We start from the raw sequence: 16,761 nt of genomic DNA on the forward strand, positions 1-16,761 counted from the left end.
ATGGCATGACAAAGATGTCGAGAGGGGGGGATGAATAAAGAGAGAGTGAATCCTATTATGAGGGGGAAGACCAAAAGGGAACCATTGGAGGGCGTTCCCATTTAATCTCACATTATTTGGAAATTTTGATAAAATTTGCTCAATTTAAGATCAAAATAATGATCTTTAGACTAAAGGGTAAGGCTCAAGTGTGAAAGAGTGGACCTGTTGAGTTGAATCCTCATTGATCCTTTGAAGATTTTGTACCCAAGTGAGATAAAACATTATTATCTCTTACCATATGCTCCGATGACTAGTGTGTATTTCCCATGAGAACAATCTAATGTGAATTTTTGGAAAAAGATAATTGGCTCTTGCCAATTAATTTTTACAATTAATTGCTTTTAGCATACTCCCAAAGGATTAAAGTGTATCTCCCTTTCCTCCATGAGAACAACTTCATGCCAATTTCCAAATTAGCTCTTAGCCATTGCTTAAAACCATTTATCTTATCGTTTGACTAAATTAATGGATTTGTTTTACGTTGTTCACTTTTTCTTAAGGTTGCCTTAGAATGAAGTTTTGGAATTTAATGGATTTTTTTTTCCATTTTTTCTTTAGCTTGCCTTAGAATGAAAATTTGGGGTAGGCCATTATCGAAATTTGAGGGCTAGAAGGGGAACTTAGCTTAGATCTAAAGCACATCTATGAAATCAAATGTTATCTTTTAAAAATAAATTGCTTATAGAATAAAGATATAAACTTGTATGAATCCTCATTCATCCTCTTAAGCGTAATATGTATCCCCTCTCTCCAAGTGAGACAAATAATTAACGGCGTCTCACGGTAGACAATGCACCCTCATCGCATGTTGCCTCCCACACATCTTTAATTTTCTTTTCAACAAGTTGTCTAGGGCTATAACATTTTAGAAGGTAAAAATCCACACCTTCTTCATCACTTTTGAAGGTATAGTGAAGTTGTCCCCTATTGCAAGCAACACACTTAGGAATTAATCACTCTCTAACACCTTAAATATTGGTTCATCAATAACAATATCATCATCACAATCCCTTGCATCCTTAGTAAACTGTATCCCCTTTCATTTAACAAGACTAGCAAGCACTGCATAGACAACCATCACAATAACAAGAAAATTTTCATGTTCTCAATTGAGTGCTATCAACCTTACTGAAGATGCATATACTATGCAATGCTCATGAGCTCATAATAGTTGCACAATCCCACCTCATGGATCTATCTACATCACTAATATTTATCTCCCGAAACATCTATGATACTTGTCTTTCTTTTTGGTAGTTGCTACTCACTGCACTACTGGGTGTATCCTATAAGAAAGCCACAACATCTATTGCCTTTTGCAACACCAACCCCATCAGTCTTAGGCTGCTAATGTGTGAATGCCCTTTTCACAAATAGACATGCTTTGTGGAGTTTGCCTATTCCGTGCCTAGACCCAAAAAAGCTCCAACCCATATTTACACCAATGAGACCATAAAATTATGCCAAAAAATAGAATGGTCTAGCTGACTTGAACTGCACTTCACATCCATCGGACCATACCCAATGTTTTGTGAATGTTAACCCTTGTTCTTACAAACGCTTGTTATGTATTATTAAAGAATGTTGCACAAAGAGAGTATCACGATTGTAGTGTTATGAATTGTAAATGCATGTCTTTGAATACACTCTCCTCTCTAGCCTTGCAACGATAAGTATTGTGTGGCAAGATTGTTACTTGATCATTATGCCAATACATTGACTGTATCTCATTCTGTTTCTTGAAAGTGTAGTTTTCAACAAAATCTAATACGAACACAATTGTATCTTCTAGGAAATTCACCAAGCATTTTTGAATTGTTGAGCTTGCCATTTATATACAAAATTATGCTTGATGAAGTCCTCAGTGTGGGTCTTTAGCATCAACCATAGTTGGTCCATCGGTACCTCTTTGTAAGATAATATCTTCCACTTCTTTACCTTGTCATGTTGTTTTTGGGCGGTGTAGACCATGACCTCAAACAATGCACAGTGATAAGTTTTGGTATACTAACCTCTTAAATTGGACACATGAGAAGTTTCTTAGCTGGATGACTTGTCTTATATTCGAATACCCATGATGCATTTCAGCTGATGATAAGCTGAATTTACATCTTTGGGACAAAGATACGATCCCCACAGTTGTTGTTACTCGTAATTACTATGGATTCTTTGGCATTGAAAGCCCCATGGGCGCATGTGAGTGAGATAGATTCCGTGGATATGGTCATGGAATGGTTCAATCGCTTTGTCTCCCATAGAGCTATTTCATGGAAAGGCTTTAGGCCTGCCTTCAACACAATTTTTATCAAAGAGGCCAATGCCTTAGCTTCTTGGGTGCTTTGTAGTCAAGAGGGAGCACAAAATGTTGAGGTGCGACTTTGATTATCTATGCATATAACTAAATAGGAACATGGCGCTAATCTCACTTATGTTTAGATTAATTGCTAAGGTTTAGGACTTTCATAGGCTGGTTTTGTATTGACCTACACATAACACCTATTATCGTAAAGAACAAAGCACTTTGCCTACACAATATTGTGTGTGACACATTGTTCTAGTACAAAAAATGATATATATAATCCAATAGTGAATGTATCCTCCAACTTTTGGCTTTGAATCCCATTAGTCCACCTACTATCATGTCTAGAGTATTGTTAAAGCCTAGAGATTCACTGAAGGAGCAAAAACCACGAGGTGTAAAGAAGACAAAAGCACTTAAGACCTCCACTAGAGGACAAATACCCTAAACCAAATCAATCTTATAAACCACTAACACCTGACTTGACCACTAACTGATACGGTCAAAGTGACCACGCCTTGAACTACAAAATTCCTCAATAGAGAAGCAAAACATCACCACCTCCGAACACACGCGATTTGGAAAGCAAGAGTACAAGAGATTTGGAAAGCAGCGAATTGCCCGAGGACTCAAAATCCATCTATACCAACAAGAAAAAGCGCGACCAAGAAATCTGCCTTTGAGCTTGAAACCAGCCCCTAGATGATCAATCACCACAGCACGAGGCTCCCGCCGCCCCACACCACCCATTCGAAAGCAAATCACCAAAGAAATTGTGTAGGTGGCCGAGATGTGAGGAGCTGCAAAAGAAAACTGAGTGAGTCTCTGTTGGGCGATGGAGTGTCTGTGCATGCTGGTTGGATCGCCCCTCAGAGCTCGGCCACCTGCACACTCCCTGACACTGCATGGAGGAAGGAAAAATCTAGGAAGGGTCTTTATCAACGAAGCCTAGGGACGGATGAGAAGATGCTCAGTGGAGCAAAAGAATTGGCTCCAAATGAAGATCCTAGCACGAACACAGATGATCGCCCAACATTGCACAAATGTAGCCCTTAATGGTGGGGATCTTCGCTTGCATCCCTGTGAGGAGGAACAAACAAACTTTACTACCATCGCTGCTCTTCTAAAACGTTGCGGTAAAGCCAAGCTCCCGGCTGATGGTAGACGTTTGCACTCTCTCATGAGCAAAGGTGGATATGATCGAAATACCTTTCTTGGTAACTGTCTTATTCAGATGTATGGGAATTGTGGAAGCTTGCAGGATGCCCAAGCCGTGTTTGACGCAATCCCTAACCGTGACTTGTACTCGTGGAATATACTAATCAAAGCCTATGGCCAAAATGGCAATTTGAAGGGTGCATGGAGTGTGTTTGGTAGAATGCCTCACCGTGATGTTGTCTCTTGGACGGCCATCATTGCAGCATTTGCCCAGAATGGGTATGGTAAGGAGGCTTTGGTAATTTTACACCATATGCACTTTGAAGGTTTTAAGCCCACCAATATCACATTTCTTTGTGCACTTCATGCATGCGCCAACCTGCTAGCCCTCGAAGAGGGACAGGAAATCCATGCTGCCATCATAAAAAGTGAATATGGGGAAGATATTATGCTGGGAAATGCCCTTGTCAACATGTATGGAAAGTGTGGGAGTCTAGGCAATGCAAGAATAGTGTTTGATGGGCTGCCTCATCGTGATGTTGTCTCCTGGACTGCTATGATTGCAGCACTCTCTAAGAATGGGCATGGCAAGGAGGCTCTGGATTTTTTCTCTCAGATGCAGTTTGAAAGCATTAAGCCAGATAAACTCACCTTTGTCTGCTCACTTGATGCATGTGCCAGCCTGGCAGCGGTTGACAAGGGAAGGCAGATTCATGATGCCATTGCTGACATTGGGTATGATCTAGATGTTGTTGTGGGAACTGCTCTAGTCAATATGTATGGCAAGTGTGGGAGTCTCTCTGATGCAAAGAGTATGTTTGACATAATGCCTTACCGGGACAACATTTGTTGGAATGCTATGGTGTCAACATTTGCACAGAATGGACACAGTAAGGAGGCCCTGAAACTTTTCTATACCATGCAGGTTGAAGGGGTAAAACCAAATAAGGTAACCTTTGTTTGCTCACTTGATGCATGCGCCAGCTTGGCAGATGTTTTAAAAGGACGGGAGATCCATGCTATGATTGTAGACATGAGATATGAGCAGTACATTATTGTCGGGACTGCACTTGTCAATATGTATGGCAAGTGTGGGATGTTAACTGAGGCAGTGAGAACTTTTGATAATATGGTTGACCGGGATGTCGCCACTTGGAATGCACTAATTGTTGTATTTGCCCAGAGTGGGCATTGCAGGGAGGCTTTGAATTTCTTTCGGCAAATGCAAGTTGAATGCATCAAGCCAGACAACGTTACCTTTGTCTGTGCGCTTGATGCATGTGCAAACCTTGCAGTCCTTAAAGGGGGGCAAGAAATCCATGCTGCTGTGCTGCATGGTGAGTATGGACAAGATGTTGCACTGGCAAATGGACTTATCAACATGTATGGCAAGTGTGGAAGTGTGCAGGATGCGCGGACTGTGTTCAGCAGAGTCTCTGCTCTGGATGTTGTTTCTTGGACGTCTATGATTGCAGCGTATGCACAGAATGGGCATGGCAAGGAGGCTCTGGATCTATTCCATAAGATGCAGCTTGAAAGGGTCGAACCAAATAATATCACCTTTATCAATGTTCTCAGTGCATGCAGTCATGCAGGATTGATTGACGAGGGCAAGTGGTTCTTTATTTCTATGAAGATAGACTATGGCATGGCTCATATGCTTGACCATTATATTTGCATGATTGATCTTCTTGGTCGTGCAGGGCACCTGGATGAGGTAGAGGGATTTGTCCGTGACATGCCTTTTCCAAAAGCTGCTGATGCGTGGCTGTGCTTGCTTGGTGCGTGCAGAATTCATAACGACATGGAACGAGGAGCACGTGCTGCAAATCAATGTTTTGAGTTAGATCCAAAGAATCTTGCTCCGTATGTGATATTATCAAATCTTTATACTGTAACTGGCAGGCCAGAGGATATAGCTGAGATTAGAGAGGCCATAATGCAGAGGACTGCGATAAAGGCAAGATGCCTGTATTGAGGTTGACAAGGTGATGCGTGCTAGTTTTATGGAACATGTGTAGTGCACCAGACAGGTGGAAGCAAGGTACTGCCTGATGCACCAATCTTTTGGCAACTTGTCAAGAGGAAGAGTCACAAGGGCATACCTCAGTTTCACAGAGAAAGATGCAGGAATATCATCCGTCTTTTTAGAAGAAATATTTCCTTGATTCTGGCATTACACCTCAATCGGTTGAAGCTGATATGAAGATCTTGAAGCTGAGGAGCCTCAAATTGACCAGGAATCTACTCTCAAGGGTACGTTTTAAGATGTCTCGTTGTCTCAGCCTTCAGGTGGTTCGTTTGTGGGGTTTTAGCTTTTAAGGGTTACGTCCCCCTCCCACCTAGGAGCTCCCATATGCAGAGGACATGGGGGAGGTGTACCAGCAGCAATCTAGGGCTCTGAGCAATGCTGCCATAAGGGCAGATCTGGACAGTGGCTGCCACGTGGACAGCATGGAAGCCTGTCACATGGGCAGTACACATGCCCTGGATTAAGGGCGTTCTATGTGGCTGTGTGCAGCCAGCCATGGGGCCATGAACAAAGGCCACATGGGCTGGGAAAGGACAGCAATAGATGCAGCAGCAGTCTGGAGCAGAGCAGCCTGCCAAAGGCGGTCTGGGGCAGCAGCAGACTGCTGTAGGCAGTTTCAGCAGGTGCCTGGGCCCTGAAGCATGGTGGCAGTCAGCAAATTGCTTCCGGGACCAATATGTAGGCCCTGTTAAGTGGCGGCAGCAAGGACTGCCAGTCAGCAGTCTGCAGCACCTGGTCAGGCCAGTCAGCACCTGCCACATAGCAGGGTGGTTGGCAAGTGCAGGTCAGGGCAGATCTGCCACAGATTGGGTCGTCCCAGTCTGGACTGGTCAGGCTTTTGTGCCTCAGATTAGGCTGGAGCGGCAGGGGAGGCCATGAAAGTAATTCAGCCCGCATGACCTTCAGGGTGAAGAGGAATATACTGCAGAGTTGCCTCTCAGTTTGCAGACAACAAGGTGGTCTGTTGGAGGGGCAACTACTGAGCCCACTGAAGCTCCATAGGAGCACACAGGCTGACAGAGTTTTGGAGGTGCCAGGAGGAGATAGGAGAACAGTTTTATGGCGCCAGGGGTCCATGAGTTTTGTCCGCTATTGGAGCAATCTATTTTATGGTCTCTACTCTAGTGTGTATGGTTCAATAACTGGGTCTGCATCTATCTCTATCTATATTCACTTGTGTGCACAAAAGTATAAGGAGTGAGATTTGAATTAGCCATGTGTGTGTTTCCTGGGCTACTTTTCTACACAGTCTTCCACAGCGGGAGTGCAGGCAGAGGATGGTAAGAATCCTTATAAGCTTTATGGCTGGTTTATGTCACAAATCTGCAAGTCCCCCAAAAGGCACTGCATCTTGTTGTGTCTGCACCCAAGATGTGTCTCTTGCAGCTAAAAGGCAATCATTATACATGCATATGGTACAGAACTCGCTCATGATATACATATTGGTAAGCAGCAATACTTGTTATACACCAAAATCATAGAAGAGGTAAACTCATATGAAATGGAGCTTACTCCTGCCAATGGCTGAGGAAACACTTACCTTTCACTAAATGGAATATAGATAGATGTGCTTATCACTTGAAATTTGCAGACCGCGATGACATATCACGTCAGCTAGAGTTCTCAAACTGCAAATCAGAGAAAAATGGTCAATAGATCATGTTGTAGGTAAGTTCACAAATTTTTTATTTAAATTAGAATATGGCAAGAGAAGTACCCAAGTTTGTGGGTCTACTCTCAGATCTTCTAACCATTTCACCATCTTTCAGAATCATGAATTACTATATAAGGATTGTTGGAGATGATGATCTCAGCATCATTAGAGTGCACTAAAAAGGCACTAGGAAATTGGGATGGAACTTTAACCTTAACCCTAAGTCTTCACATGTATACAACACCAGATGTACATTATAGGCTTGTGTGCTGTATGCTCTCCCCCATGTCTTTCTCTCTCCTCTCCAATTTCACATGTTATCAAAGGAGCAACAGATCGCCTTGTGAGGTTTGGGGTTAAATATCCCCTTATTCTCTCTTTCCATGTATTGAGGATTACAAGCTTGGGAGGAAGAGGAGAGTTCAGTGAAGCTCATATGTGTTAGCCTTCCCAATGGGGCTTGTGTCTATTCTCGCATGCATTTGCCTTTCAATGGGTCATTCATCTTCCAGATCTTACCTATTCATATTGTAGCAGGTGATATCCCCTCTAATTTGGTTCAACTAGCTCTCTGTTTGGAGCCATGGTGTAAAATATAAGTTCATTTGAACATTATATATTCTTTTGTGAAAAGAGAACCGACAAGAGTTTGTGAGATTCAAAAAGCTCCCATCCTCTAGCTACACATGTCAGTACACTTGTATGAATCCCCAAATCTCCCACTAGCCGATCAAGCCATATAGCCTCCTTGCAACCCTCTGTGGCTACAACATACTCGGCCTTTGTGGTAGCTGAATAGCCATGCAATCACTATGCAATGTCGGTACACCTGTATAAATCCCCAAATCTCCCACTAGCCAATCAAGCCATATAGCCTCCTTGCAACCCTCTGTGGCTGCAACATACTCGACCTTTGTGGTAGACAAAGCAACAGACTTTTGTGCGTGAGACATCCATGACACTGCACCACTTGTAAGGGTGAACACATAACCAGAAGTGAATCTCTTGCTATCCTCATGCCCTGCATAAATTGAATCTGTGTATCCAAGTACCTTTGCCAAAATAGATGCACATCTCCTTGGTACCCTTCATGTATCTCATGATGCACTTAACTGCCTCCCTCTTCTAGGGTCATCATTGTCACACAAACAGGCATTTGATTATGAATTTTCATTAGTACTTCTCTCCTTTCCTCCCATGTGTGAAGTTAATGAGTTCATCATGCCCTTAAAATATCAAGTTATATTTGGTACCCTCTAGTACTCTATTCTTCATGTTTTTGGTCCTCTCTGAATGTACTACTACTAGCTATCAATCATCCTTACCAATATTGCATACCCTCACAAAATATGCCCTTCATTACTAGCTTGTGTTGTGTCTTACTCAACCCTTCCCCTATTTTTTTATTGGTCCGAGTCATAGAGCTAACGCCATATAAGCCTTGTTAGGTGCATATGGAATATTGGATCTTAGGCATTGTATGCAAAGCATTGCATTTGCCAAGCCATAAGATACACACATTAGTGTATTGTAACACAACGTGGATGGGATATGTATTTCACTTATTAAGATTTCTTATGATTTCATGATAAACATATCATTAGAAATGTGAGTGGATACTACTATCTAGAGCTCAATGGTAGAGGCTTACCTATCTTCCATGGAGAGTATCTTCCCATGACAAACAATGAGATGATTCACTATGGAAAGTTGAGAATGTGGAAATCATGTTGATTTGTGAGTTTCATAATCCTATGCTATGTTGAAAGCTACAAAATGTGAGATGCCTTTATAGGGATTATGCTCAACCTACTCAATTTTGTAATACTCAGTCTATAATATTCCCTAATTTTGTAAACCATAATTGAACTTGCATAGATATGAGAAGAGTTGTCAACCACACAATGAAACAATTAGATGCCAAAGATCAAATCTATAATGAGATATTGATAAAAATGTGTCAAGAATAGCTATGCATTTGTACAATGCTGATGTATGTGCAAGAACTAATGCCAAAAAATAGTCAACAATGTGACTTCACAAGGGAGGCCTTTGTAGTGTAAATATGTGCAAATATCATGAATCCCAAAGAGATCACTTTGCAAGTGAACCAGTGATGTGATGAATTGTATGCTAGAAAAACTATTGAGGTGGTATCAAATGTATGAATGTGTAAATTGTTGGTAGATCTAAGCGGAAAAAGTAGTCATGCAATGGCTCCCTAGATTGTTGGATATTGATCTTTTCTAAGGATGTGCTAGTCTATAACTAGACTATACATTGATATGAGAAATGCAACAAAAGATTTCTTTTCTTTGTTTATCTTTGTAGGTTTAAAGAGGCTACAATGGATCAAGTGGTTTTAATGATGGACTACCAAGGGCTAGAATTCTCGATTGCTAACCTAAAACTTGATACTTCTTAATGAGATCAATTCTTATACAAACAATAATGCATGATGCATAGCTCCAACGACAATGGTTGGAGATGCAACTTGCAAATATCAATAGAGTCTTACCATTCATGATACTCTAGTAAATTTTCTAATGTTGTATCACATAAATACAGTGAATTATGCTCTAAATTATTTTACAAATTTGCCATCAATTTGTTTACCCTGCTCATTAATCAATCTCAGCATTGCTAATGCATAGAATTAACAAAAATTCTAGCTTAGGAGGAAGACAATGAATAAAGGTTATGAAATTATGCCATAGCTACAAAAATTGTTAGAGTTTGTCATTTGTAGATTTGTAGGGGCTACTTGAATTTTGTGTGGTGTTATTTGCTATAGATGATGTAGGTCACAACATTGTAGGTTGTTGTTGTCACTTAGTATTGCTTGCATACTATGTAGTTTTGCTACTGTGTCTATGTGCTACATGTTGCGTTGCCTGGGTTATTGCTTAGCTATGCTATAGTTCCTAGCTGATGTGTTTTCTACTAGTTGTTTCAAGGCTATGCTCTGCTCATTTGCATTATTTTGTTATGTTGGTTGAGTTGCATTTGCTACTAGAGCATTACTCTATTGCATTGTAGTTATGTTGGTCACCATTGTTGTTTACTTGCTTGTAGTGTTATTGTGGATATATGCTTGTTGTGATAACTAAAATGCTTTTAATAATATGGCCATAGAACCAAACGTAACACAACAAGGCATATCTTCATAACATTTTGCAACAAGAGGGATAATTTCCATTAGAGGCTGCATTGGTAGAGAACTTTTTTTTCTATCTCCTTTCTCTCAAATTAACTCGTTGTTTCTCCAAGAGTACACAACACACAGAAAGAATGAACCTTGCAAAGCTCTCACAGAAAGGTCAGCACTCAAGATGACATAATCAAGCTTCAAACGTCAGAATGAAGAGGCTTCTATCTTAAAATGGAGAGGAAGATGAGCTCCACAAGGTGACGACTACAAAGAATGAAGATGCCATAGAGGAGGGCTTGTGCCTTGAGAAAGCAAGGCCTTACAATCTCACTATGAAGGTCACAAGATAGAGCACCTAAGAATTTGATATCATATTGGAGGATCTGCGAGGGGGGAGGGGGGTAGAGAGAGAGAGAGAGAGAGAGAGAGAGAGAGAGTTTATTAAAAGCCTTTGGAAGACCAAAGTGTCAATGAAACTAAAAGAAAACTAAGAAGGGATTTGGTATGGGGGTCATGGAAGTGAGCGTTGAAGCACTATCACTCAAGTCTTGCCAATGTGGCATACCCCTTGCTCAGTCAAGCCTATAGCATTGGTTGCATCGTGAAGATCGGGCTAGAGAAAAGGACCCCCCAAGTATGTGTAGGATGCAACCACCTCCATGGGCAACCCTCCTAGGGTGAAATGCTCCCTCTACATGGCTAGATGTTGACTTCTCAAATGCATGAGGCCTACTCTCGACTATTCAGAGAATCCTCAACACTCTCCCACCTACAGGTCATCCTGCTCTAATACCATATGATATAAATAATGCATGCATGCAATAATATGAGAAGATGAAACACGAAAGTTGGAAATTCATTATTCAAATATTCCTGATACAAAATCACTCCATTCACTCTAATAGAGGCTCATCCCTATGGGGCTTGTTGCTTTTGTGTACAACCAGTCCTCCTATCACAAGAGAAATTAAGAGCTTCTAGCACTACAAGCTCTTCCACACACCCAAGATGACTGCTTGAAGGTCGCTATATAGAAGCATGGAGATTTGCATGCAGTCTCGTGAAGAGCTAGAGACTCTCACACCTTTGTTTCCATCCAGTAGCATGAAGAAGTGTGACACCTCGGCTGCCCTTAGAGACTCATGAAGGTCAACTCCCATAAGAGTTGAAGGGCTCACGACCCTTCCATGCCTACATACGCCTTAGAGAAGATGACCACCACCTTCTTATGGAACCACGTAGAAGCTCCTTTCAGATTGTGCCACATGGCACAATGCCTCCATCCCTTTCACGACCTTAGCAAAGACCGCTACCCCTTAGAAGTTTACTAATTCATCAAAAGCTAACAAGTTAGTGATGTCATATAGTGTGTGTGCATAGAAGTGCCAAGTTTTGGTGTCTATGAGAGGGAACGAGGCCCATCACTCAAGGAACCTCTACCAAAAGTCTTTAGAGTTGCTACTAAACAAAATTTTCATAACTCCTACTTGTTTTGGTGAATGAAAGCTTTCTTCTTTTGGTGAACCAGAAGGTGATACTCGTGTATGGTCTTTGGCTCTTTGGAAAGATGGTGCTTAATGTTGAGTCAAAGTTGTCGACATAAACCCTTACATCCATCATCGTACCATCTATTGCAAGCTATTGAGGCAAGCGATGGGGGGTGTGTGGTGTGTGAGAAAGTGTGTAGGGCAACCTCATGTAGTGATCATATGATCACGGCAGCCCGGTCCTCTAAGAGCCATATGTGGTCAATGTCTCTTAGTATACCATAGAGATATGTAAAGTATGTGGGTTTTCATTTGTGATCGAAGTGTATGTCCTAGTAAGCATTGTGTGTGGGTGGTATTTGTAGTGTGTGATGTAGGTAGTGGTGATGATATACTACAAAATAGATAGGTGTGATCTACTCTTGGGGTTGGTGGTGGTGAAACAGAGAAGTCAATAATAAGTGAAGTGAAGGCAAGAGATCACATGAGGTTGTCAACTGCATTGGATCCCCCCCATGTGGGAACCATGTGAGTCCACGTAATGTAGGCCAACAATCTAGCCATTGTAGATGATAAAGCCATGTATCCTACCCATGTCTAGTAGTGCATGTCCATAGGATGGGACTAGGGCCCATCTGTCTATAGAGACTTGAGACATCCTAGCCTCATCTATATCCCCTCTGCAGAGACTCGAGACATCTCAACCTCACCTATATCCCCTCTGTAGAGGCTGAAGGCATCCCAACCTCTCTAGATCCCCTCTAGTAATAAGATAGAGTTATCACAAAAATCCAGAAGCAATATCTAGCATATACCTATCCTCACATTGAAGTCCGCAACAAGGAAAACTTCCCCGCAGCTTGAGAAGTCCATGATGTTTGGGATAGAGCTGCATACAATGAGATCTCAGCCTCCTCGCATAGGTCCTTGGCAAAATGTGAAGTCTCAGGGGGAAATACCAAATTGCAATGAAGAGGTCCTCTCGTGGGGACTGTCAGATCTTAACCCATAAGAACCTGGCATGTGTGTCTTGCCTCTCGATGGAGACTTTTCTGATAAGGGATGATCAATACATACATACATACATACATACAGATATATATATATATCTCGGGGGGGTCACTATGTATAAACCCTCTATATCACGTGCGTTCAAGGCCTATATTTAAAGTCCCTTATCTGTAAAAAAATTCATTAATAAGATGTACCCCTTTTCTATACAAATCTGTAAATTTTTTTCAAAACTATTTTAAATAGTCCCTTATGTATATTTATTTCTGTAAATTTTAGAAATTAAAAAAATCCTTCTGTTGAACTCACATGATAGGGTTACATATGATGAGTGACCCCCCCGATATATATATATATATATATATATATATACTAAGAGAGAGAGAGAGAGAGAGAGAGAGAGAGATAGAATCTGTGATTGCATTTATGGTTATGTGAAATGGGTGATCATGACATGTGATTACAAAAATTATGTAGATATACAATCCTTGCAAAAGACAATTGAACATATAATATCTCAATGCATTCATAAGAAACATCATTCTTGTATATCCTTCCAAACATAATCCACACAACTTGGAACCAGGGCTTTGTACTGCATTGGCCAATGTTGCAAAGCTATCTTTGAATATGATGGACCCTAAGAAGTACACATAACAAAGGCTATAATTCACAAGGCGATTCTCTTGAAGAAGAGCAATTTGGAGAGTGCGAGTTCGGATGCACGCAAGGCCTTCGAGATAGCAATCGACATTCTACGAAAAGTCTACGAAACCCTCTAAGAGGCATGAGCAGCCTTGCTCGAATTCAAGAGGACCACCTAAAGCAAGGGATTTTGGGACTCTTAAGCTATGAAAGCTCATCTGCTCAAGTAGTTTGGACATGTTTTAACTGCACAATAGTGGCTATGTCTTCTTCTCCATCTCCCTCTTCCTCCACATTCACATTGCATCACTTTCTCCTAATTGCCATTACCATCACCCTATTCTTCCTCCCCCAGCTTCCCACTTCAGAGTCGCTCATATGACATGATATTCGAAAGCTGCATAGCAAGTGATTTCAAGCTTCCTTAGGGATTATGTCTCAAATCAAAGAGATTCATCATTGGAAAGAATCATTCTAAACTCACAAGCATTCTCCACAATTCCTTCAGTCTCCTCGGAGCCGCAATTACAGTTAAGCGTGTGATTTGGGGTGGACTTGTGCAAAGCATGTGATTGATGGCCTACCATATCCCCTTACGAGAAGGATTTTCACCTTCCAATTCTAGATGCAATGGTAATTTTCAATCTCCATCTCTTTCACCGATTCAACCCTCCTTAAAACAACAAAGGAATAGGCACCCACGATGACATTCAAGAAAGGGACTTGCATGCCTCTAATTTCAAGCCATATGACACATGGCATAAGCATGAGGAGAAAGAAAGGTACTTTTTCAGAAGCTCTTAATGTATTCCTAGCACAATTTTACCTTGTATATTTCTCTATTCCAAATGCAATACTACCCTTTACACTCTATCCAATCCCCTACACTACTTAATGAATTTCTACCTTTTTCAAACTAGCAGAATCTTTGCTAAAATTCAAATTGCTAACATCAAAGTATGCTTACTTTTAGAGCCATTACATTGCACTTGTCAAAGTTAGTCCTTCTTCTCAGAAATCGGGAGTTCCAAATTAGAGAGTATGTGACTACAAGCTTATCATATTTATTCTATAAGGATTTACCAATTTATTTTAAGAAAATTAAGATTTGATCTCATAGATGTGATGTAGACCTAAGCTAAGTCCCCCTTCTAGGACTGGATTATTTTTTTATTTTTATTTTTGCAAAAAAGAGACTTCTATTAAGTAAGAAAGAAACTCGCTAGAGCAAGCTCTGTGTGGAAATACAACATGCTAAGCATGTAATAAAAAACACATCAGAAGAATGAGGTAGAAAGAAAGCAAGGCTGAGGCTGAAAATGCCAACTCAACCCTATAGAAGTCTCAGTAAGGAAGGGAGAGTCTCTCCAATCCCTGAGAAAAATATGGTACCTCCAACAATATATCATTTGTGGACTTGGATAGCCTATCCCCTGAAGAAACATCAAAGACTAGGGCATCCTCATGTGTGTTACGTATAGCAATCACCTGCAAAGGAATGCCCAATTTGGAAAATGCCCCCATCTAGGTGGAACAAGTAATAGGCATGTCATTTATGTCCACCCAATCCAAGGGCAAGGTTGCATCAATCTGTTGAACTCTCCCTGTACTCCCTCTGAGATTATGAACCACCTGGGCCTGTTGGGTCTACAGGAAACCTCATGAAGGCTTTCCATGCTCCCACAATAGATGCAAGGCCCCTCTCCCATTTGGGCCACTGCATGTAAAGAGAAGCTCCAAATGGTCTGCCATGCTCATCCAAAATACTATCATTCCACATGATAGGCTGCCTTTCAATCTCTTCATGGGTGGATAGGGGAATCCTACGAAGAGTACTCCTGAAGCTGGCCCATTATTTCAGGATAGCAACCATAAGAGAGGAAGAAGGAGATCTGAGGTGGGCTGTGGTGAAAACCCATCTGGTATTGTGTATCCAATCAGCTAGAGTGGGTGTGCGAGACTGTATGCATCTGATAAAAAAGCCCTTCCAAGGCTCTTGCCCTGGCATAAGTCCTCTCACAACAACCTTGTAGAGTAAGGATCTACACTGTAGATCCAGGTCGATGATATTCAAACCCCCTTCTCTTGTAGGAAGAATCAAGGTCTCCCAAGCAGCCCTGGCTGTAACATCAGTTTTGCCATCTAGACCACTCCATAAAAAGTTTCATACGGGCCTCTTGAGCTGAGTGATACAATCCCTAGAGTGGCACCAACAAGAGCATACAAACCAAGCTATGGCTAGAAGAACCTGGTTAACCACCACCACTCTGGATGCTAAGTCAAGTTTGGCTGAGCTCCAGAAAAGGAGCTTTTTTCTGATGCACTCCAACACCATAGCAAACTGTTGTGAAGGAGAGATGCCCACCCCAACCTGGTAGCCCAAATATCTAATGGAGACACCCCTCTGTATCGAAGTGAAACCAATATCATTACCCCAATCCGGGGTGTCATCATCGCAAATCCAAAAACCATTGGATTTATGCCAATTAATGTGTGCACCTAAAGCCGTGCAAAATAAATCCAAGGCTATTCGGAAGGAAGTGAGTGTCCTGGGGGAGGCATCCAAAAAAACAGCCGTGTAATCCGCTAACTCACTATCTAGGAGCTCTTCTTCCCGCTGGAGAGGAAGTCTCAGCCCATAAATATTAGCTTGAGATCTAAGGTAGATACTCATAGCTTCCGCCACAAACAGAAAAAGAAAAGGGACAAGAGGACATCCCTGGCAGACTGATCTACCAATCTGAAATCTATCCCCTCTTACCCCCCAATAAGCACCTGGCTATGGGTTAATCTATAGAGAGAGGATACTCCTCTAGTCCATGCATATGAAAAACCAAAAAGAGATAGAATACCCTCTAAAAAATCCCAGTCTACTCTGTCGTAAGCTTTCTCAAAGTCCAAGAGTAGAATGGCCAACCTCTGGTGGCTCTGCATGGCCCATTCTGAGGCCTCCCAAAATGAGAAAATATTATCGAAAATACTTCTGCCATGCACAAACCCTGTCTGTATGTCATGAGTCGAATCTGGAAGAAAAACCTGTAGTTGTTAACTAATGGCTTTCACCAGAATCTTGTAAAAAGTGCCCAATAGAGTGATGGGTCTCCATTGTGACACTAGATTCCTATTACCCCCCTTTGGGATGAGATGAATGATACCATCTGTAAGTGAGTCAGGCATCTCACCAGAGTCCCACATGCCCTGCAAGGCTGATGTAATGTGATCACCAATCTGCTCCCAAAAAGTAATAAAAAAAGGGGTAAGTCAATCCAAACCTGGGCACTT

The 16,761-nt window shown here is 41.5% G+C and overlaps 1 protein-coding gene across 1 annotated transcript; it reads left to right on the forward strand.

Moving 5' to 3' along the window:
* Window positions 1-2,979: 2,979 nt before the first annotated feature.
* On the forward strand, window positions 2,980-6,978 carry LOC147900188 (pentatricopeptide repeat-containing protein At1g03540-like). Its single transcript, XM_087376541.1, has one exon. The coding sequence runs from the start codon at window positions 3,300-3,302 to the stop codon at window positions 5,475-5,477; it is 2,178 nt and encodes a 725-aa protein (XP_087232667.1). The 5' UTR covers window positions 2,980-3,299; the 3' UTR covers window positions 5,478-6,978.
* The last annotated feature ends 9,783 nt before the right edge of the window (window positions 6,979-16,761 follow it).

The sequence above is a fragment of the Dipteris shenzhenensis genome, chromosome 7 (assembly GCF_047967505.1).
Source record: "Dipteris shenzhenensis isolate YYH24624 ecotype China chromosome 7, Dip_SZ_1.0, whole genome shotgun sequence".
NCBI classification, from domain to species: Eukaryota; Viridiplantae; Streptophyta; class Polypodiopsida; order Gleicheniales; family Dipteridaceae; genus Dipteris; species Dipteris shenzhenensis.